This window comes from Blennius ocellaris, assembly GCF_963422515.1.
Source record: "Blennius ocellaris genome assembly, chromosome: 23".
Lineage (NCBI taxonomy): Eukaryota > Metazoa > Chordata > Actinopteri > Blenniiformes > Blenniidae > Blennius > Blennius ocellaris.
Window position 1 is genome coordinate 14,106,852 of NC_137672.1, and position 23,169 is coordinate 14,130,020.

At 43.6% G+C, this 23,169-nt stretch overlaps 2 protein-coding genes across 2 annotated transcripts; both read left to right on the forward strand.

The window, feature by feature from the left end:
- The first annotated feature begins 465 nt into the window (after window positions 1–465).
- LOC308147210 (DNA damage-inducible transcript 4-like protein) lies at window positions 466–2,546 on the forward strand. The gene is made up of 3 exons (XM_080519311.1): window positions 466–555; window positions 669–800; window positions 1,217–2,546. The coding sequence occupies exons 2-3, from the start codon at window positions 710–712 to the stop codon at window positions 1,699–1,701; spliced, it is 576 nt and encodes a 191-aa protein (XP_080375437.1). The 5' UTR covers window positions 466–555; window positions 669–709; the 3' UTR covers window positions 1,702–2,546.
- Window positions 2,547–7,533: 4,987 nt separating this feature from the next.
- spag17 (sperm associated antigen 17) lies at window positions 7,534–22,428 on the forward strand (the record flags this gene model as incomplete). Its single annotated transcript, XM_080519401.1, has 43 exons — window positions 7,534–7,638; window positions 8,234–8,290; window positions 8,401–8,529; window positions 8,655–8,808; window positions 8,945–9,157; window positions 9,267–9,442; window positions 9,522–9,668; window positions 10,170–10,239; window positions 10,346–10,464; window positions 10,656–10,841; window positions 12,040–12,313; window positions 12,755–12,792; window positions 12,921–13,037; window positions 13,312–13,463; window positions 13,559–13,662; window positions 13,743–13,813; window positions 14,187–14,382; window positions 14,485–14,489; window positions 14,552–14,666; window positions 15,012–15,122; window positions 15,253–15,363; window positions 15,526–15,599; window positions 15,689–15,791; window positions 16,589–16,752; window positions 16,922–17,033; window positions 17,168–17,322; window positions 17,485–17,742; window positions 17,850–18,035; window positions 18,174–18,304; window positions 18,442–18,566; window positions 18,679–18,734; window positions 18,823–18,999; window positions 19,206–19,337; window positions 19,478–19,545; window positions 19,632–19,682; window positions 19,790–19,883; window positions 19,997–20,108; window positions 20,281–20,320; window positions 20,433–20,497; window positions 20,904–21,040; window positions 21,464–21,642; window positions 22,073–22,133; window positions 22,288–22,428. 43 exons carry the CDS (start codon window positions 7,534–7,536, stop codon window positions 22,426–22,428), a joined length of 5,271 nt encoding a protein of 1,756 aa, XP_080375527.1.
- Between the last annotated feature and the right edge of the window lie 741 nt (window positions 22,429–23,169).

Consider the following 23,169-nt stretch of genomic DNA (forward strand, 5'->3'; position numbering starts at 1 on the left):
ATGGGGGGCAGGAGGGCCAGATCCAGTTTCAGTGAGTGAGTGTGAGTGTGTGTGTCTGTGTGTGTGTGTGTGTGTGTGTGTGTGTGTGTGTGTGTGTGTGTGTGTGTGTGTGTGTGTGTGTGCCTGTATTTAAAACAAAAAGCAACAAAAAAACTATATACATATATATATATATATATATACATATAAAATGTATTTTATTTTATATTATTTATTTATTTATTTATATTTTATATCATTTATTTATTTATTTATTTATTTTTCTTCCAGTTTAGCACATTTAACACATACCAACACCACTCCTGCCACGTCATTAGTCACTCACTCGATTTCATACCAACCCTCGTAGCCAATCAGGTGCGCCGCGTGACCACGTCGTTACGTGCTCCCTGATTGGTCGAACCCTCCGGTCAGCTGAGTGGACGAAGGTATAAATTACTCCCCAGAAGTTTGAGCCTCGCATGTCTCTGCGAGTGCCCGTGTGAGGAGTTCAAGGTGGCGTGTGAATGTATTTATTGGACATTTAAATCAGATTTGCACTGAACAATATTTAAGGTGAGTACTTCTGTGTGTTTCCGGAGAGTTTTGCTCGCGTGAACTTTACGCGTCAAGTGTGTGGCGAAGAAGCTAAAGACATGTCTTGTTGTTTATCATCATCATCATTGTAGGGAAAACGGTCCACTAAAGTAACGAGGCGAGACTCTTCACCATGGTGGCCACGAGCACGTTAAAAGCCAAAGGCAGCGACTATCATCCGGAGTGGGTCGAGAGAAAACAAGGACAGGTGTACATTGAGAAAGGTGAGCAGTTTGTGTGATTGCTGGCTGCTGCCTCCACTTGTTTACTGCTGGATGGAGGAGGAGGAGGAGGAGGAGGAGGAGGAGGGATGGAGGGATGGAGGGATGAAGTCATCCCATCAGCTGCTCTGCACAACAGCCTGCGCCTGATGGCAAATCTGACAGTGGTTTATTTTTTTCCTGCTCTCAGCTGCATTGTTGTTTTAAACAAAACCCTTCCAATATGACTGCAGTGAATCTGTTTCAGCTGCTCGCTTTTGAGTCATTAAATTGTCTTTGTTTTGCTTTTGTGTTGAGAACAGTTTATCTTCCCTATATCCAAGTTGGTGGTTGATTTAGCGTGACTTCTCAAAGCAAACTGGTCGTTGGTCACGTTGTCACTGGAACTGTTTATTTATTTTTCCTCCCCCTGTCCACAGATTCCTGGGATCACTCTTCATCGGAGTTGCAGAGGAACGCCGACGCCGCCGAGGACCTGGCGTGTCAGCAGCTGGCCAAGATGTTCGAGAGCTGCCTGTCGCGGGCCAAGAAGACCACGCTGCACTGCTCCTCCGTGCTGGTGCCGGAGAAGCTGACGCGGCGGATAGCCCGCGAGGTGCTGCGGCTGGCGGCCGGCGAGCCCTGCGGCCTGCGCGGCTGCATCCTCTTCGTCCACCTGGAGCTGGACAAGGGCTGCAAGCAGCTGGAGAGCATCGCCTGCGACGCCACCGTGGTGCCCACCTTCGAACTCTCGCTGGTGCTCAGGCAGGACGGCACCGCCTGGCCCAGCCTGCGGGACTTCTTCTTCATGGGCACCTGCTTCGCTCCGGCCTTCCGCCACGCGCTCAAACTGAGCCCGGGCTTCCGGCTCGTCAAGAGAAAACTGTACTCCTCCTCGGCTGGCACCGTGATCGAGGAGTGTTGAGCTGCGTCAGATTGGGATTGTGGGTTGAACGCACTTCTGCTCAACGTGTCAATGACTCTCCCGGCGCGCTGTCGGCATATTTTTCTACGATGTTGTTCTCTTTGTTTTTTTTCTACATTGCTCTTTGTCAGTTGAACTTGGGATGTAAAGTGGAATTGGATTTGGATCCGTTGGGTTTGTAGGACGTTTGTCTTTTAATGTGTAAACTTGTGAGGTTGCTGATCAGACACACTTTATTATCATTTCTTTTTTTTTTTTTTTTTTAGATCGCACAGATTTGCAAATGAATGTAAAAGCGATGTTCACGTCGAGGCGTTTGAGAGGAACATGCTCTTGGTACACTTGTGATGAAAATGCTAGGCACTTTGTTTACTCTGAATGTTGAGCAGCCGTTCGCACTTCTGAGGCTTGAGCAGGGGACTGAAACGGAGTCTTTGGGGGCCATATGTAGCGAGTTGTGCAATGCCGTAATTGGAGTTGTTGACGTCTGTTCTCGTGATGCTGCTGTCATTGTTTTGTGGGGGGGGGGGTCGTCTCACTACGGGAATGTAGATACCTTAAATGCCTGAAATCTAAAAATGTCCAAGTTTTCACTAGTTTCATGGATTTGTTTTTCTTACTCAATTTTTCTAGTTGCTCTTCTTCAAAGCAGAAGTTTGATCTAATTGAAAGGTTGCATCACTGAATTGTGGAATCCCTGTTTGTCTTTGTTTTTGTTTGTTCTTTTTAAAAGAAAATCTGACTGGGACTTGCAAACGGAAGCCTCGCAGCCCAGATTGTATTTAAAATGTGCTTTTTGACTGTTCATGTTAAATGCCACTACAATTGGGCAATAAAATAACTTAACACTTTGTTCTTGTCGAGTTCATTTCATGGCAAAATGACTATTCTCCCCCCCCTCCCCCTTACCACCACCACCACCACCCTCCTCCCAGCTGTGGTCGAGCCAGCGACTGAAGCAGCACAATGGAAAGCTCTTTTGATGGAGAGCCAAAATAATGCGAAACTCTGTGCTCATTAGTAGAGATGATCAGTGTGGCTTCGTGCCAAACGGGGACTTAATGGGAGTACAAATCCCTTCGTAGATGATGGGAAGAATGGCCGTCTCTGCATGCTTTACATCAGGGCTGCAAAACATGAGGCCTTGTGGCCTAAAACCAGCCTGCAAGGAGGCTCAAAATCAAATTGTGAACCTTTCAAAGAAAACACAATTACATTTTTTTTAAATGAATTAAGCATAGTGAATGCAACACTTGAGACCCGAGCTGAGAAACTGATGCTTGGTACGTTGTAGTTTGTTGCCATTGTAGTCATTTTCCTTTGTAATTTGAGGAAATATCAACATTTTAATTAGATATACTCTGGAAAAGAAATTGCAGCTTTTCAAAGGGCTACTGAAAATTTTTCAGAACTCCCTTTAAAAATGTTATCTTGTCATTGGAGAATACTGTTGCCACCTCCAGTACTGTTTGGTTTCGCTTCCTCAGCTGCTTCTTGTGTGAACCTGCAGACTCCGTGTGGTATTTCTCTCACCGCCAGAGGCAGACGAATCAAGGGTTTTGCCACCGGTGTGCCACTTTTCTACAAAACTCATTTGTCGTCGGGTTGCTGTTCGTTCCGCTCTTTGTCGAGGCCCGATTAGAGCTTCGGAGAAGTAGGCCGCTGACGTCACGGTCGGCGGCGTTAATGTTGCTGGTGTTAAACTTTTACCAGAGGTGTCGTCACCGTCGGCCCGGCTGCAGCAGGTTAATGAGCGCGGAACGTGACACTGCGCCAGATGCACTGCTTGGCATTGTGCAGGGCAAAAGCAGGTCTGATCGTTCGGCCTGTTGCATGGAACCACGTCTGATTCTTTCTTTTTTTGTTATTTTTTCTCACTGTGCCAAAGCGGGTCAACAACAAGCCCCAAAAACATGCATGGCCGTACCTATGGTTTCTATAGCTATGTGTAAATCATTACATTCCATGGAGGATGATTAATGAAGCCTCTCATGGAAAAGTACTGGGGGGGGCACTTTGCACGCCGCTGCTCCGTTCCGCCTTGGCAGCTCGTCCGCTGAAGCTCGTGAGTCTGTCGCTGGTACTTGAGCCCCTCGCTGTCCACGTGATTCACCGCGGCCGCACAGCAACGGCACTGCGTCGCCCAGTCCATAGCGGCGACGGCACATGGCCGCTCCCTGCAATGCACACAGGCCTAAAGACGTTCACCAGCTTTTAACACCCCCCCCCCTCCCCGGGTTTGCACCGTCACTGGATAGCTTTGTTTGTGCCCCACTCCCAAGAGTTGACTTGGGCTTAATTACCCCCCCCCCTCTAAGTTCTTTCTGGGAATGTCGAAATCAGATGAACTTGCATGTATGTCACAGTGGGACTGGGGATTATTTGATTGAACAGATACGTTTATCTGTCTTCAAAGTGTTTGTGTTTATTGGACATAAACTTTTTTTTCTTCTTTTTTTGCATTATTATCGTCCCCTCTTCAGTGTTATTTGAGCTCTCGCTGACACTAACAACTCATTTTATGTCTAGAATGATGCGGGACAAGCAAACTTTTCTGAATTAGTTTGCCTTTTAAAAGCAAAAACAGGGAAGATAATTTAAATCAATCAGTGGAAGTGTTAAACAGAGGCTTCTGAGTTTTCCTTAAATACAATAGCACCTGGGCCGGGGGTCTATTTGCATGAGTAATAATAAAGTATTTGTACATCTTGCATGTGTGATACATGTGTACATTTTTCTTGGTATTTGTACTTTTCATTTATTCCCCAAATCTCTTTTTTTTTTAATTCGTCCATACTGAAGCTGCAAAAAGTGATGGATTCAAGTGTATTGATTACTAATTAATTGCCAAGGCTTCACTTTCCTTTCACAGCGATCACAGGCTGCATCCAGAGTGAGTCTGGCGCACCGCTAAACATGAACGTCCTCTCTGAGCTGTAGTGACATTATATCAAAATGATTGCAGGGTTACTCAAATACAAATCTAACAAAAGATTCCCCCCCGGCTGCCATTGGAGCTGGCTACTGTGCACTGTTGGTAGGCAGCACAGAAACACAGGAGCATTAAGCAAGAGTGGATTATACAAGCACCGGCGTACGCTTAGATAACCTAAGAGCAACGGGAATCTCTCCAAACCTCTTGTGTGCAAAATATTAGATGGCATGTGTAGTGCCTGGCTCCCATGTGGGACAAATGTAATATATATCATGTAAAGTGACGGCAAGTTTTAATCTAGGATCAAAATAACTGTTCATAGTTGATGGTACTTTCCATTTGTACCTTGACATTCGACATAGAAGGACGAATTAATTGAAGTCTCCTCGTCATATGTGTGAGAGGAAACACAACTTTACAGAAATTGTATTTATTAATAGTAGGTTCATATCCTGAATGAATTCATTTCTAGTTTCTTGCCCATTTTCTGTTTTCCTTTGATAAACCTGCCACTTTCACACCTCAACATGCTGCAAAACAGCCCCATCGTATTAAATATAGAGTTTGTGAGCTTTGTAAGTGATTACTGCCTGTGCTCATCGGTCACAAATGCTTTGGTTCGAAGGACTCGGTGTAACAGAATGTGATATACAGGAAGTCCCTGCTCAAGGATGATGTTTATTTATTCGTAGCCCAAATGTGTTTTGACTTGATTTATCTGGATCATATTAACTTTACGTAAGCTAGTGGAAAGTATTATTGAAACAAAATAGACCTGGGAGGCACATGATGCACACTGGGCACCTAATCCAAAAACATAGGCATATTTTGGGATGTTGCTATACTATTTGCAGCAGTGTGTATGAGGCTTATTTTGTTTGTTTTTAAGTATCACTACAGTTGTCATCTGCCTGGTGTGTGTGTGTGACCTTTGTGGGTCACTGGCTCCGGATGGGTCGGAGCTGACCACTCCAAATCTGAGGAACCCCTGGCTTCAGACATGGATTTCTCTGGCATCTGACAGCTGGCCGTCATCTCGCTTTTCACCTTAAATGGCGATGGCGAGCTCCTGGAAGTAGGTCGTTGCCCGGGTGAAGGCACCTTCATGCCAATGGGCTGCATCCCACAATACCACCGCGGCTCCAAAGGAGCAGGCCGGACTCAAAGCCAAACTATGACTTGTATGCAGAGATGTGGGTCATGGAATTCTTTATCAAAAGCACTGATGAAGAGAGACGGGAGGTTCTGATGAAAGCATAGACGCAGAGAAACCAGAAACAGAGGCGCAGTGTGTAGAAAAACTTGTTAGAAACCAAATAAGTCTTCAACATACCTCAAGAATATTTGCCATAAAGAATCCACTGAGTGCGTGCCAATACAAATACTCACGTGTGAAAGGCGCTCAAAGTTTGTACTCAAATACACCTACTGTTATTATGCTTAAATTGTACTCAGTTACAAGTAAAACTACTCTCCCCCCAAAATTTACTCAATGTATTTTTCACTTTTTGATGTGATTTCATTGCCAACAGCAGCCATTCCATTTAAATTACCTGGATAAACCTCCACATTGAGAAATCATTTCTCACTCATTAATGTTTCAAATATGGAGATCCACCTGTGTTTTCCTTCTTTTAAAAGTATAATCATATTTGCTACAAAAATCTATGCTTTCTTTTTTATATTAATGGTCAAAAACATTGTTAACTGTTTATCAGACCATGTTTGATGGCTTCTGAATCTCTTCGTGTTTTCTGGATAAACTAACAATGGCAAACTGAAGGAAATATAAAAGAATGGCATCCCCTGCATAGTGCGATTGATGTATCGGTCTTGTAAATAGTCAATAAATGTTATATTGAATATACAACTAAAACGTCTTTCTTGGACAGCAGTTAATACTTAACGATGTATAGGTGAAACATCATCTCTCACTGATTTCTTTTACTTTTGAAATCTCAAATGTGTTTACTCGAAGTGAATATTCCAACTGTGCTTTTTAAAAGCATTTTATTTGCGGTAGCCGCTGTGAATTCGAGACTAAAATAAAAATTAACTGTGTACTGCGACAGTTGATTTTTACAAGATCAACAGTAAAATTCTGTTAACAACAACTTTTTAAAGACAACTTTGACCAAAAAGCCACTGACTCCCAGTCCACGTGTTCTCCTGCCATCTAGTGGCATAAGGGTGATATAACAACATTAGAACTACAGTTTCTGTCAGGCGTCACATCACCCCAGTCCTCTTCTCCCTCCACTGGTTCCCACTTTCTTTTATGATTGATTTTAAGATTTTACTCTTTGTTTTTAAAGCCCTCAGCGGCTTATCTTATTTAATCTTATTTGATCTTATTTCAATCTTATTTTATTTTATTTTGATTCGATTGGATTTGACTCTTGTTGATATAGTGCATGTTTTTATTCTTGCTGTATAAATAAATGTTGATTGATTGATTGATAACTTTTTGATGTATTGCAGCAGCACCAATGCTAAAAGAGAGAGGAAAATATATGCCTGTAAATGACTAAACATTGTCCCAAATAAGTTATAGAAAAATGGGGGTACGCCACAAAAAAATGATGAATTATGCGCCTCGTGGAGAAGATGACATGAGATGAAATGAAATCAACAAGGAGGTGTGGCAGACAGAAACAGGGCTTCAGTGTGAAAAAAAGAGGCAGGCACACGACATTTATTTCTTTCTTTTTCTTTCATTTTTAGATAATTTTAAAGCGTTCGTGTTTTTATTTTGAAACTTGCAGGAAGTATCACGTTGCTATAGGCGACGCCTGCCGCCGCCACTCAGTACCACAACATTGACTCTTTCTTGACAGCTTGTCTAAATAGTTATTGTTATTGTTGTTGTGTTTCTCGTTGTGTGAAATCAATGCGAAATGCCGCCGAAAGGCCGCAAAAAGAAGCCGGAAGCTGAGAAAACAAACCCCGGAAGTGCAAAAACGAACTGGGAGGCGAAACTCAGAGAGGCGCAGTTTGAAGAGGTTTGTGGAAAATCAAGTCACGTCATGTCAAAATGCTGTGATCGCCTGGTTTTTCCCCACAGTGTTTTATGAGTGGGTTTCAGAATTACATCACTTTGTGTCTCTTTAAAGTACCTGCACCTTTTCGTTTTTAACAATGAAGTTACTAAGGTTTCTTTAAAATTATTTTTGAAGTATTTTCAACTACAACACCCTCTTATCTATTGAAATTGGTGGAGAATTCAATGTAGGAGTGGCTTGTAAATGTGTTTTATCGATAATATGGTATACGGGTGTCAAACATAAGGCCCGTGGGTTAAAAAGTGGCCCAATCCACCAAGCAAATTGGAACATTTCCTAAGAAGAAGCTGTGTTGGTTTTTCATTTCTTTTCCCAGGACTCATGGCGGGCCTGCGTGTCTATGGTGGTTGGAAGAAGTCCGGCAGAAGAAGCATTGATCCAGGGGGCTCTGGCTTTGGCCGTACCACAACGCCAACTTTTCACCTCCATAACCAGGGACAACACTCTTGAAAAGGTGTGTCTAGGTATTTTTAAATTCGATTTTTTTTTCCAAGTCATAGCAAACCGATGAAAACTGAAAACTTTGTCCACATAGGTCTCTGAGGTCAATTCCAAAGGTAAAAAGTCAGTTGAACCTCCGATGTTCTCTGAGGTATGTTTGAGATATTTTAAAGGAGTAAATTCACTCTTGTGTGATGGTTTGTTCCATTTATCTGAGTGAAAACCTGAGTGTTTCTGTGTAAATGAATTTGCCTTGTGCAGGTTATGGAGGCTGCGAAGGCAATGCTGGATGCCGGGCAGGAGGTTTCCTGTGATCTGATGGCGAAAATACTGAAATTTCTGCTGCTGCAGATCAAGACCGATGATCAGCAGAAGGCAGGAGCTGAGCAGGTCAGGGGGCTTTATTATTATTTATTTTTTTGGATAATCTTACAACCATTACACTTGTTTTTAAAGTCACTCCCTTATGTGATTTTCTTATAATGCGTTTTGTGCCAATTTCTCTCAAATCCAAGGAGGAAAAAGCGAAAATGAGTCGTTCTTCTGCCAAGAACAAAGGTGGAGCCAGAGGCGCTGACAAGAAGGCTGCGTCTTCTCCTGCGGACCCAAGAGAAGGAAGGCAAACGAAGCTCAAACGCAGGGGTGATGTTGACCCACCTACTTTCAAAGGTTCAAAATGTCCTAAATCAGCACTGCATCTTCAATAACTACTGCTTTATACTGATGTTTGCATTGGGTATGCCTGAATGTCTGGTAAGAGAAGAGCATAGATCCTGTGGTTTTTTTTTTGTGTTTGTGTGTGCAGATGATGAGCCAGATGACGGTCCTCAACACTATATTCTCCTGCTGGGCTTCTACCAGCCTCACCTGATCGAGCTGCTGGATGCTGTGGGCGTTCATGTCGCTCACGTTATCCAGCTGTGCTCAGAACAAACTCGGTCCTGTGAGGGACAGCGGCGACAACAAGACTGCGACGCCAGCCAACAGAGTCCGGGAGCTTCTTCGGCTCTGGATGCGGGTGAAGCAGGTTCAGCATATTGGTTTTCATTGCATATCTAAGGTTTATGTTGAAAGTTGAATCGGTTACACGTCACATTTATCTGTGTTTTCCTCTTCCGTGTGTCCAGTAGAGGAACCCGACGGGAGCTCACAGCTGGCTGTAGGGGCCAGAGACCTGGATCTGTTCTGGTCGGGTCTGAAGCCGCTCCTCGACGGTGGTCCGCCGGACTCCAAGCTCCACGATGTGGTTCTGCTCTGCTACCCTGTGTCAGATGTCTCGTCCCCCGGCGACTCGGCGGCCATGGCGAGCGACTGCTTCCTTTATGAATTCGCCCCCCAAGCTTACACTCTTTTACAACCTGTGCTTGAACTTTTGCATTCAGTTGGCGTCAGGAAGCAGCATCTTCGACGGCGTGGCCAGTCTGATCTACCAGTGTCTGAGGTGGCGCAGGCAGCATCAGCATTACCAGAACCACGTCAAACTCCTCAAGGTGCCCTCAGCTGCTGGGAGGGATTCACAGCCTTCAGAGGTGCGTTGAAACACACCTGAATGAATGCATGAATACCTAAAAGCTTTGTTGAAACAATATCGCTATCAACTTCTTGGCCATTCAACATTAGGGAAACATAATAATATTAATTTATTAGAAAAAAAACAACATTTCTCCCATTGAAGGACCATATTGTCCTTCTGATAGGAACGTTTTAAGGAATATATAGTTGGGCCACTGTAAACCTCAATTATTTATTTATTTTTTATAAACCTGTATATTCATTATCCACACTGCTGATTTGTGTCCTGATAAATTCAGTTGTGAACCCAGCACACTGTGGCTGCAACACTCTGCTTCAGACCCGTGAGGCTGTGGCCGGTGGAAGAAAACCATTTTAATACTGTCAGGTGTTTAATAGCAGTGTGGTTCTCGCAACAAGCCGAGAAAAAAAAACATAAAATTTCTAAACCCAGAAGTGGTTCAAAGATACGATACTGTGTGTAAACCTCTGTTATATCAAAACGTGTTTTGCGCCAGGCTGTGCCGACCTCACCTCCATACTTAGAGGAGAAGAAGTCGGTTCTGGAAGAAGACTTATCAGGAAACGGTGAAACTTGAGCTTTGCTTTTTACTCTTTCTCTAATTCAAATGACAAAATAATGGGAAGCCATCATCACCTTTGTCCTAATCTGTTCTGCCTTTTGTGTGGACAGAGGCCAAACGGCGTCCTCTGTCCACAGAGGTGGACATGCGTCACTATAGCAGTCAGCTGGACCTGGTCCCCCCTGAATTCCACTCGGTGACCCTCATCTTCAACTCTATGCTAGAACAGGTATGTTTATTTAACTACTATTACATCTACATAGTCCAGCTAAGTTTGTAGTCAAATCAATTCCGGCTTAAATAAGCAAATCGATCAGCTGCTTGACTGAAGTATCTGCCACCTGAACGGATCATCTGGGGTTAAAAATAAAGTTGCAAGATGTGGACTCAGGATCACAATTAATCTTTGGGCGATTCCAGGTGGTGGTTAACACGGAGCAATCCCACACGGCTGAAGAGCCCGAACCCCCGGACGCTCCAGGGCTGGATCAACAGCTGGTCACCTACATAATCCAAAGCTTCGCGCCTCTGTTGCACACCGAAGAGGAGAAAAGCCAATTTTCCGCGGACATGCAAACTTTCGTCCAGACAAGAGAAGACGAGACGGTATGCTGGACACTGCAGATTACTCTGGTCTCCCCCATAAGGTCTTGATTCCGGGCCAGTGCCGCTCGTGTTTCAGGCAGCAGAGGTTGCAGAGCAGCCATTCCCTGCCAGCTCCTGTGTCATCATATTGGGTCTGTCGCAGCACCATACACGGGGGGGTGGGGGTGGGGGGGGTTGGTGGTGACGTCTGTAAGGATGCTGAGGTACCGGGTTACTTGAGCAGGACGTGTGAGCTGAAATCTGTGTCCTCCTTCATTCACAAATGGAGCAAAAGGACCATGGATTCATTCAGACATACGTCTTTTATTTGAATCTCAGTCATTCATATTGATGGGGGGAAAAAATGTTCTTTATTCAAAGCTTTTCCTCGTTTAATGAATTTGCAAAATGGGAGTCTTCAGAACGTATGTCTATTAAAGAAATCTCCAAGTTTTCTTCTTGTCTTACAACCTAAATACTGGGATAAATTAGGGATTTACTGGAAATCACCATTGAAACTGGACGTACTGCAGAGCAGCTGCAACACAAACACAGTACATACCAGGGAAATCCCAGCAGAGGGTGCTGTTATCAAGGTCACAAAGCCAGGGACAAGGGTGAGGCAAGAATGCCCCTGTCATAATTTTATTCTTTGGATATGGCTCTCCTGTAGTTTTCCCACCTCTATTAGTACAATTTGACAATGAGAACATTTAAAACTCTTTGTCATTTGTTGTTGCATCGAAAACTATTTTTTTCCACACTTTGTCTGAATGCTTGAATAAATGCACTTTGCATTTCCTGACATTTCCACAGAAGATGCCAAAACCAAATTGCCCAATCCAATGTCTGGATGTAAAGTCTATTAAAGTTTCAGGAATATCGATTAACCTGACTTGAACTCTCAATAAACTGCGTTCAATAAGCCTGAAATGCAATTATTTAATTGGTTCCTGACAGTTTACCAACTCTAGTTTGCACCATTCAACAATACAGTGCAATTTTCCCTTCTGTTTTCTCTGTGGAGGAAGTCTGGAACAGAAAACACTCTGAACGAGCGTGTGCATCCTGTGATCCTCCGACCCCAGGATGAGAGGGCACCGTGCTTAGGAGGCGTCAGTGCAAGTTGATTTCTTGCTCATTCTTACCTGCAGCTTGAATCCACTATCTTTCATTATTGAACGTGCGATGAATTTACATTATTTTCATTTGCCTGCAGCCCATTCAGGCGGTTCCGAGGATCGATCCAGTGGAGATGGAAATGTCCTCGATGAGGTTCACTCCAGCGTGGGAGCTGATTGAGTCATTCCTTCACCAGAGTGTGTTTGAAGCGATGCCCCTGACTACATTGGACCAGCATGATGTGATACCGGAGGTGTTCCGAGCACTGGGGACGCCGGAGGAAGCAGGGCAGCAGACGCCAACAGTAATACCATGGGACGACCCCTTATCCTACGCTAAACAGCAACTTCGTCGTCTGTGGACTGAAGAAGGTCCGTGCCTGCTTGCTTGAGTCATAGTTCTGAGCCTTAGTTTTGCATAATATAGAAGAAGTCGTTGCAGCTTTTGTCACTTCCACGATTTAATCCTCCACCTTGTGTCTTTGTCTCCTCAATGTGTGTGAGAACCTTGTATGGCAGCCATCACTGTTTGTATTTGAGTGTTTGAATTATAGATAACGTGAGTGATTATGTAAAACATATTGAGGCAGCTGAAGTGATCATTGAACTCCTTTAAAAAAATTTTAAAGAGTGCAGGGAGATGCAAATATCCCCATTTTGTTCATTTAAAGCCACAATGCAAAAGTACAGAAAAATGCAGAAGAAGAAATAATATGCACTGCTAACTCATTATATTCGATTACCACAAGAAAAAATATTATGATCCATAGAAGAGAATATGTACATGGTGCTCATCATTTATTTCAACAATAGGTCCGGCATTCCTGACTGAAGACACTGCTAATGCCGAGGTAATCCATATATCCCTTTTTTTTTCCACTCAATTACCTCATTTCATATTCCTTGTTAAATCAAAAATCATACAGGCTATTTATTAGATGTGCTCGTCATTAATGTTGTTGTTTGTTTCCTTCACGAGCAGCCCAGTGGGAGAGTGTGTCCCCAGCTGGATCTATATGATCTGCAGAGATGTCGTTTGAGATCTCTGTCGGACTGGCACTATGCTGAACACCTTGACGCCACTATTGTCCCTCAGGTGATCCTTTGTACCTCAGTTCTCCCCTCGAAAACGATGATTGTGTTAAAAGTGTAATCGTCCTGCGATAGCTGTGATTCATTGGCGCAATCTTGCGACTTTTAAAGGCCGTTTCTCTTTGCTTGAGGTTTTTTTAAATGTGTAACACAGCAGCTTAATTACGGAACGAACAATACAAACATGAAGTGGGACGTTATTGCAACGCGCCGAATGACTCGAGGCAGAAACTTCCACTCAAAATCACGAATTTCCTTGTGAAATTCATCCGATACAGGTCCTCCAGGTAGCTTCAGAACAATACCTCTGTACGGACACCTTCAGAAGTCACAACGACACCCTATATGTTTTCTGCCACAATCCCATGAATCGTCGTCGCCAGTGCAAGGAGTCCTGGGACGTGGCTCTTCACACGGACGTCAAGTTCAGGTCTGACTTCAGACTTTCTGTTTCAAGTGCTTGCTTGTCACAGGAGGCCTTTGCAGAAGGTCTATAGGTACCGTCCTCCATATATGTTCTGACAGGATGTACCTGGAGCATGTGGCAGACACCATTTCAGACTGGACGAGAGAAGAAGAATTAAAGCGAGACGCAATGCAAGTCAAATACTCTACAGAGTCTCCAGAAGGTATTCCGCCATATCTGCAATCATTCATCTCGAGCAATAAAGCCGTGCTGAAGAATGTATACATCGAATGTTTGTTTTAGTCCCGGAACTCGGTCAACATGCTGTAGAGGAAGACGCTCTAAAACCAGTCATCAGGAAAGGCTCCCTCAAAGTAAGTGTGAACACACACAGGATGCTCGGGTATTAAACTGAACCAGAATTTAATAACGAACTCTCATTCCTCGCCTCTTTGAATGATTTATTACAGGCATGTTAACAACTCTCTCAGACTCCTGATTCAGCTGTCTGTGTTATTTTTTAATGCCGCTTTAATGTATTTAATCAGAGTTGCAGTACACTTAAAATGGAATACTTGGCAACCTCACCAGATTTGTCTCAGTTCAATGGCTTTAATTCCCCAAAGAAGTACCTGTCTTTATTCTCATTAGTTCAATAAACCACGAGAGTCAAAATATTTTTGCATACTTCATGTTGAACCCATATTTAAATAAGCGTTCGCTCCATTGTGTGCCTGGCGTTTGCAGGAATGGAAGCTCGAGCAGGAGCGGCTGAAGGAAGAGGAGATGCCTAAAAAATCAAAGAAAGAGAATACACCGAAGGCCAAGTCACAGAGGGAGGAGGGCGCACCCACGTCCAACAAAAAGGGCAAGCCTTCGTCTGAGGGCCGAGAAAGCCGACCAGGAACGGCGGCCGCCAGAGTCGAGACTCCTCAAGAGTCCGGTATTACCACGGCTGCTCCTGTGGATGGAAACACAGAACTGCAGCCCACGGAGGAGGGGCCTCTAAATGTGAGGCCAGGCTGTCTGTCTGTCTCTTATTCAGGTCAAGTGATCAATAACATGTGTTTGTGATTTGTAAATGTCTGTGTGTGCGCGTGTGTGGTGAGTAGGGTTTCACAGGCTACAGCATGGATGGACAGTTGATCCATGCCTCAGGACGTCTTCATCACATTTTCCCCTCAGATGGAGGACGCATCACCGTGGAGAACATCCACTTTGTTGAAGGTAGAGAGACAAAGCTTGGGAAATGGTTAAAAAAAAACATGATGGAGTGGAGGAACAGTAGGAACATACCAGCAAACAGCTTTTGAAGCTTATTTGAGAAGAACACATGAGGTCACAGCAGAACAACTGTCTACTAATACATCTTTCAGATTTGAATCAGCTCTGGATGTCAATACAGTAACGAGATTGATGCCCAGCAGGAACAGTGGATTATGACATACAGCCTGGTTACCGACTTGTTTATATGGCTGCCTGAGCAAAATGGATTACCTCCCGGGTCATTGTTATTTTTCTCGTGGTTGAGATGCTCCTAATTATTTCCCGCATCTTTCTGTTTTCACACAGGCTCCCGCCTAATGAAGGTAGCTGTAATGAAGGACGGACATAGTTTGTTTACGCATATCAATTCGGTGAAGCCTCCTCAGCCTCAGGTCAGACAAAAGGCTGGCACTCAAGGTATAATAATGCTGATAATGCCAGTAACACCATGGCTCACAGCCCTGAGTGAAATACATGAGCACCTATTTGGTCATTTTACATTTTCTTTTTTCTAATGTGACTCCTTGCGTGTCTTTTTTTTTTTTAGTGTTGGATACTATGGAGATAATTAGATTGAAGCAGGGCTCTCTCAATGCAGTGCTAAATAATGGAATCCGCCTCTCATACAGTTTCTATGGTCCCAATGGAGAATGTACAGGTATTATTCTCACACACTTGTAGTGTTGAGCTTTACTTGAATCATTACATCTATCCATCTGGTTTCAAAAACACTCTAATTACTTCATTCATTGCAGAGCGAGAGCGCCACGTGTCGTTATTAACGTTCTGTCTGGTTTCTTTTTTAATTATCATGGTTTAGTGGCTTCCCAGGGAACAGAAAGTGGAGCAGACATTCAAACTCAACCCGGCAACAGCACACCTCCACAGAACCAGGTTTATATCCAGAGGAACACAAACGCACAATAAAATACACCCGGGGAAAAAAAACACGTTGCACTCAAACTATGTTACGTGTCTGGAAGGTGCCTGAAGGCCAACCGCCATCGCCATCGAGTTCTTTCAAGAGTCTGAACCTGTCTGTTCCTAATGGCCTCGTGTTGAAATTTCTGCTGGATGATAGTCAAGGTCAGTGACTGACACACACACAAGGGGTGGGCTTTTACAGAAATTCTATTTATTATTGAGAGGATTACATCATAATGAATTCGTTTCCAGTTTCTTGAGGATTTTACATTAGTTAATTTATTAACTTGTCACCGTTACACCTTAACAATGTTCCACATGTTGCTAACTAATCTCATGCGTAAAAGAGCCCTGGCTGACTAAATATAGAGTTTATGATCTTGTTACGTGAAACGAATTACTGCCTGTGGTCACTGGTCATAAAAGCTTTTACTTGAGGGACCCGGTCTAACAGAGTGTGATATACAACAAGTCCCCACTGAAGGATAATGTTTATTTCTTAAGCTCAAATGGGTTTTGGCTCCCTGTTTTGGTTTTTCATACAATGTTGATTTGTTAATCGTGTTCAGTTTGTTGATGACATTTTATTTGTTATTTTTATTTTGAAGGATCGAAAAAAGATCATACATAGTGGATTTGTGTGTGTGTTGAAACAAAATAGACCTGGGAGGCATGTGATGCACACGCTCACCAGGCGTCTAATCCTAAAAATAAAACGTGTATTTTGAAATGTTGCCATGTGCGGATCAAGTGGGTTTTCTTTCACACATTACAAACTACATTGCTGTGTCTAGAATACCAGCAATGCCACACAATTACTAAATGTCTGCTGAGCTTACAGTTGATATTTGGAGGATTTTTCTCTTTTTTTCTTTTCTTTATATATATATATTTCTTTAGATATTACCATTGCCTCACTTTTCTCTCTATTTTAATTGTTATGGTGCATTTTTGTGTAGGAGTATCGGCAGAAGAGAAGGGTATTCTGGTGAGGCAGAGCTTCCCCCTGCACAGCACAGGAGATTTAAGCCATCATCAGGACTCATCTCTCTCCAAAGAGCTGTTTCGTATAATCACCGGCCAGGGAGCCGTTATACGTTACCTGAAAGACGGATCCACAGAGGTACACACACACACACACACACATACATTCATCCCCGTAATGTCTCGCAACACATTTCAGCTGAGTAAAAGCAGGTTCAACAGCATTATCAGGCATTCCTTTGTAATCGTATTGACTCGGACCCTACTCTTACAGATACACTAATCATCGGTGTTTGTGTGTCTGGCAGGTGCTGTTTGCAGATGGCACGGTTAGTTTCCGCCAGGATTCCAGTCCAATGGGGGCGTCTGACTCCGAGGCCCAGGAAGACAAGTCTCACGAGGAAGCCAAGGACGAGAAAGGTGAGAATGCACAAAGCACTGTATGTTCTTTCTGCTAATAAACATGTATGAGACATGTGCTTGGAGGATAATTTAGTCTCGTGTTTAAAGGCAATTTGTCTTGCCGTCTACGACCGTTTTATGTGCTTACACAGAGTGGAGCTCGGAGAGGGATGCTGAGACTCAGAGGGGCTGCTGGCGAACCACAACTCCATCTGGCAATCGCATCTGCACAGTTGGGACCACTGACGACCACAAACCCATGACACCTCTTCTTAGCTTCCAGGCCACGGACTTTTTCACCCATCAGGCAAGACTGTAGTTTTACTTACACAATTGATATCACACAAGTTACAAAAGAAAATCCATGAAATCAACAAGTTTGCAACGTCAAAGTATCAATTATCGCTGAAACATTTGACTTTGGTCCACTTTTATGGTCACATTCTGCTTCTGACTGCTGTTGTGTCAGGTGATGTTGACCCGTGAAGATCACACGGTTTTAGTTTGGAATCCAGACGGATGTCTGATTGTTCAGCATGTGGACGGAACCAGGATCACCAGTCTCCTACAAGACAGCGATCGGGGTGGCGTGCCCGTCACCGAGCGGGCGGTGACGGTGGAGAAGGAAGGCTGCGCCACCGTGGTGATGTACCCAGAACGTCACGCCGCTCGCGTGCTTCTGGCTGACGGAAGCGTCATCACTGGGAACAATCAAGGCGAATACCAGGTACAGCAAATGCTACTATTATGTTTAATAGTTGGTTTTTTTTTTTGTATAGATGCATATGATTGAGTGGCGCTTTGTTTCCGTATGTTTGTACACTTGTGTCCAAGGTGTTTCCCTCACAGGCTGGACTCCTGCACATCGGAAAAGATGGAAAGTGTGTTTACTCTTCCGGCCAGCGTGCAACCTCCAGCTCCAGCGCAGGGCCTCCCACCAACCAAGCAGGGATTTGCACCATCAGTCACACAGACAAGGTGGCGTGTGACTTTACAGACCTGGACGGGAGCCACTTCCAGGTGACGTCAAGCAGATAAACTTTGAACGTTATGATTTGGGAGACGGTTTCCTCCTTCGTGAAAATGCAGGCATGATTGATCGCGCAATAGTGTTTGTCGCAGTGTGTGTCGTGGAAGCAATGGCAAACTGTGTTGCAGGTAATGGAAGATGGAGAGGTCCGTGAGCTCGACTTCAGTCCTGCTCCAAGCTCAGGCCATGATGAATTCAATGGGGAGGATGACAGAGAGGAATCCAGGCTTTGTGGAAAAGACCTAACTAATCTTCCCAGGTACGATTCCAGGCTTTCTGTGTCGTTTCCATTTTGACCTTACTAATATCAATACGAGCATGTTTCATAGCAAATAGTGAGACTGCTTTCACAGCGTGGACGGATGGTACACTCTCGCATCGTATCTTGTCCTCCAGGCTGTTGCTGGTGCACAAGAATGGCACAGGCACGGAACTGTTGAATTGTCACAGTGTGCAGAAGCTGCTCGAGCCGTCACACGCTGATCCAACCGTCACACTGCTGAAAGAAGCAGATCCACAAGGTCCCGACCGATTAAGAAATATCAGTTACGAAGGATTTGAAATAAAGAAAGTTTAGATTGTGCTTTTTTAGAGACTTTTTGAGAAATTAATTGTTCAAAAAATTGTGTCCAGACATCACTCCTCCTAACCTCAGGAACCGCAGCTGGCATGACTTCCCCAGAGTCGAGGTACAAGTATTCTCAAACATAATGTACATGTGCAATAAATAAATAGCAGATCCACAATCTAATACTTTCATCTTTCTCTGTGTTCCAGAATAAGACCTCAGGACCTCCTTTTGGTACCGATTTGTCCCTGTGGGGGAAGCGTGGTGGTTCTGCGGCTCAGCCTCCGGCTGTCAGGAGCTGTCCCCAAGTCCTGGAGATAAGGGAACTCTCACAACACCCGCCATTCACTGCACGACTCAGAAATACTTTCGACTCACGACTCAGGGTAAAATATTCATTATCACGTGTGTCAGGAAAGTTACAACAACACTTTCTTTCGACTTCTGTCTTCCTGACATCGAGGTTATGTTGTACTAAAATATATTTTTTAAAAAAAGCCCTTTTGTGTCTTTGTTCTAGGATCTGCAGAAAATCAATTTTTGAGTACTACTATGAACTAAGACTGTGACAAATGTTGAAATGTGATTGCAGAATTACATCGACAATTTAATGGAGAGAGAAGAGCGGCGTGAAGAGATGCAAATCAAAGACCGTGGGACTGAGGAGGAGTCTCCCGACGCTCGGGATCTCCTCAAACAGAGTCTGGTGCACACATACGTGCAGGTACAGGAGAGAGCAATTGATATTCATAATAGACGATGTGTCTAATTGCCGTTGCTGTGATGACAGGCAACTTTCACTAAAACTATCACTACATTAGGGAATGCCTAAGAACAATAGATTAATTACATCTACATTTGTAGTCTTTTGCAGAGGAAGAGCAGCCCGATGTTTCAGAAACCTCAGCAGGCAGTCAGGAGGGAGTCACGTGGTTCGTATGATAAAGTAATGTGACTTCAACAATGCGATTGACATTGGAATTGTATAATTATTTATTTAGTTTTCTCTCCTTTTCAGTTTTACAAAAAGTACAGATTCAAAGTGGACTGAGAGATTGGCGAAACACAGGTAAGGTGCATTTATCACGCGTGTGTAATGGCATTGTGTCATTCAGCGTCACGGAATTAAATTTCTCACCTCGTCAGTCATTTTCGCTGCTTACATGCGTGTCACAGACAGGAACTACAAGAAGAAAAGACTTACAGGGAGGCCCTGAAGAAGAAGGACATTCTTTCTTATTTTCACTCAGAAAATAAGCACTTACACCAGGTGTTGTATAAGTTCACTTCAGCATGTGGAACTTAATACAAACATGATTTTTTTTTTTGTTGCATTTAATAACCATAAATAAGGGGAAACAGCATTATCATTTGCTATTCCAGAATCTGCAGCACCATCAATTTCTGAACACGAAGAGCCTATCCATGGAACCCCCACTGATCTACAAGTCTGACAGTGCTGAATCCTTCCTAGAAGATGCCTCACAAGAGAGCAGTGAGTATCACGGTGTCAGTATTTACCAACATCTACTGAAATACAACCAGTGTTAAGTTTGGTCTGTATGTTGATTTAGAGTTTGTGTCAAAACAAAAGCTTTTAATGCACTTGTCGATTCAATATCACCCATACTCTGTAGGCTGTAATATATTTTATTTGTTGTTCTTAGCCCCACGGCCTTTAAACCCCACACCTTCTCAATCAGCCAGGTAATAATGGACATTTAGTGATTTTGCTTCTTTTTACTTCGCTGTGGAGCCGGAGTGAATTACAAGACATCGCACTGATTGGGACGCTTTTTGATTTGCTCTTTGCCCTCAGCCACTCAGGCACAAAAGGCAGGATGTCTGAAAGGAGACCCGCCAACCCCACGCCTCAGAGCGATGGTTTGTCCCACACCGACTGTATGTCTCTCATTTATATTCAGAGGTGCCCCGCCACGACTCACCACTGACCTTTTAACTCATAATAACTGCTGGATCAGGGCATACTGTAAATGACCTCATAGAGTTTTCATTACGCGGAAAGAACAGTATAATCAATCAGGGTCTAAACTAAACATTGCCCGAACATCTCGAGGACAAAGTCTGACTTTTTATTGGAAGCATCATCAGGCACGTAAATTAAATCCGTCACATGTCTTGAAGGCACAATACCAACAAACATGCACAGGGAAGAGTGTACATGATTCACAGTCTTTAGTTTCAAGGCTGGACCTTATGCAGCCTTTATGTTGGAGCATATAAATGAATTCATTATGGTGCTTGACTGTGTTTGTGTGTTCGTTTGCAGGCGAGAGCAGTCGGAAGGGTTCTGGTTGGCAGTGGAATCCACTCCAGGTGGACGTGACTGGAAAGCCCAGGAAGACTAAAGTCAGACTACCGACATCCATCCTCAGCTCAAAACCAAAATACCTTCCGAATCAACAGGTAATCCACACATGCAAGCTTCCCAAAATAAAACAAACAAAAGATTTTATTTGCTTGTATCTTCTTCACAACGTGCAAATTGCAAATCTGGTTTACAATTATAATTGTTTATTTTTATTTTGTTAGTAACAACTTACAGGGGAAGAATTGTGTTTACCTTTAGTGCTCCTTATTAATTTCTGGGTTCAGTTAAGAATTAAAAAGTATCCTAAAGTGACACCTCGAGGGTGTTATATGCAACTGTTACACAAGACCTCAGTGACCTTTCTGCAGTGCGAACCATCATCAACTTTTTCCCTTGATAATCTGTAAAAATGAAACAACAATGAAGTGACATATGAGGTCGATGTCGTCCAGTTGTTTGCCGCCTCCTTTTCACATATGCAGATGACTCAGTGTGTGTGTGTGTGTCTTCTGTCCCAGTTTCTGACAGTGGAAGAGCCTGTGAGGAGGAGGTGTCGCACAGTTTCTCTCACTGATCCCGCCGCCATAGTTCGGGGCTTCCAGCTCCTCCCAGCCAGTGTTGACTTTGGCGCGGTGCCGGACACCACCTTCACAGCCATAACTGTGGTGATGAGGAACGTCGGTGTTGACACATGCAGGTACGGCGAGCTGGCGTTTTAAAGCGGTGACCTCTGGCGGCAGAGCGCCTCGCTGTACAAACGGCTTTGCAAACATCCCGGTGGATGCGTTGCGGTGTTTTGAGCGTTAAAATACGTCCGAACAGCGACATGTCATGAAAAGTTAAGATAGCCGCAATTCCAACTTCCCTGGCGTCCTCGCTGGCTGCAAACTGTGGAATGGATTTCCTGACTCATTACTCCGCGTCTCATTGAGACCCGCCTCCGTTCAGGAAATCCATTCCACATTTTGCAGAGCAGCAGAAATCCAGACATGAGACCAAGGGCATTTTCATCGGTCTGACTGTCCGACGTATTTCGCGATCACTGCTAAAGATAGTAGGATCCAGCTTGTGGGTCACCCTCAAGTCTAAAGTGAAAACCTTTATGGTTTTTTATTTGTTTCCTTCAGGTTTCGCGTTCAACAGCCTCCTCTCGCTACAGGCCTGCGGGTGATCTACAATCCTGGGCCTGTAAGTTTACATCTGTGTGTTTGCCCAAATTAAATATTCCAACCTTTTCTTAGAAAAAAAAAAATATATATATAGGTATAACATGAGTTAAAAAATGCAGAAATTCCACATTCTGTGTTGCTTGAATTACACGTGCCGTCTCCTGTCGGTCTAGGTGGCTGCAGGTTTGCATGTGGAACTGCAGGTTCAGTTACTTGCCATGCGTGCGACCAAAGTGGAGAACATTTCCCACGATATCGTCATCAACACAGAGATAGAAATCCTCTACCTGCCCGTCACGGCTAATATCCTTTAAAGACTTAATCCGTTACAGCTAGATATGGTTGGTGCTTGTTTTAAAAGTGAAAGTGACATTTTTTTTGCTGATTTCCATACTTTTGTGTTCTTCCTACTCTGTTCATTATACATGACGTATATGTTGCTTAAAGATCCTTATAATTGCACCCATCCTCCCTGAGATGTCATATGACATTTGGAGAAAGAAAAACACCAGAGCACAGAAAAAGTAAAGTTCCAGCATCTTCCTCTGTTCCAGTTTGTTCAGTGTTGTCCTCATCTCTCCTACTGGGATTACAGGTTAGTATTTTTGCAACAAAAATGTATAGGGTCCAGCAGCAGTAATAACCAGGGGGTTGTGTGATGCCTTGTTTCAGGGTTGATGATTTCCTTTTAATTTATGAGGAGTCATAATGAAAAGAAGTCAAAAGTACATTTTTTTACATTTGCAAAATCACAAGCATAACAGTTATTCCAGTTTTGTACTATATGAAGACAAGATATTTCACATTAAAAGTAGACAACTTGCCCTGGGGTGTCAAACTCACTCCAGTCCAATATGATCTCAAATGGGCCATACCATTAAAATGCTATTACTATTAATCTAATAGTAACTACAACTCCAAATAGTCCCCCTTTTTTATGGGAAAGACGTTTGGTTATTTAAAAAAAAATAATATCCTAATTCAGAATAATAACATATCTTTACAAAACCGGAAAAGGTGAACTTAGTTGGGCTGCAGTTGAAGCAATGTGATGT

Bases quoted from the DNA above. Each gene is read 5' to 3' on its own strand.
- LOC308147210 (XM_080519311.1), top strand. From the start codon at position 710: ATGGTGGCCACGAGCACGTTAAAAGCCAAAGGCAGCGACTATCATCCG. The intron at 801-1,216 runs GTGAGCAGTTTG...CCCTGTCCACAG, and splicing joins ACAGGTGTACATTGAGAAAG to ATTCCTGGGATCACTCTTCA.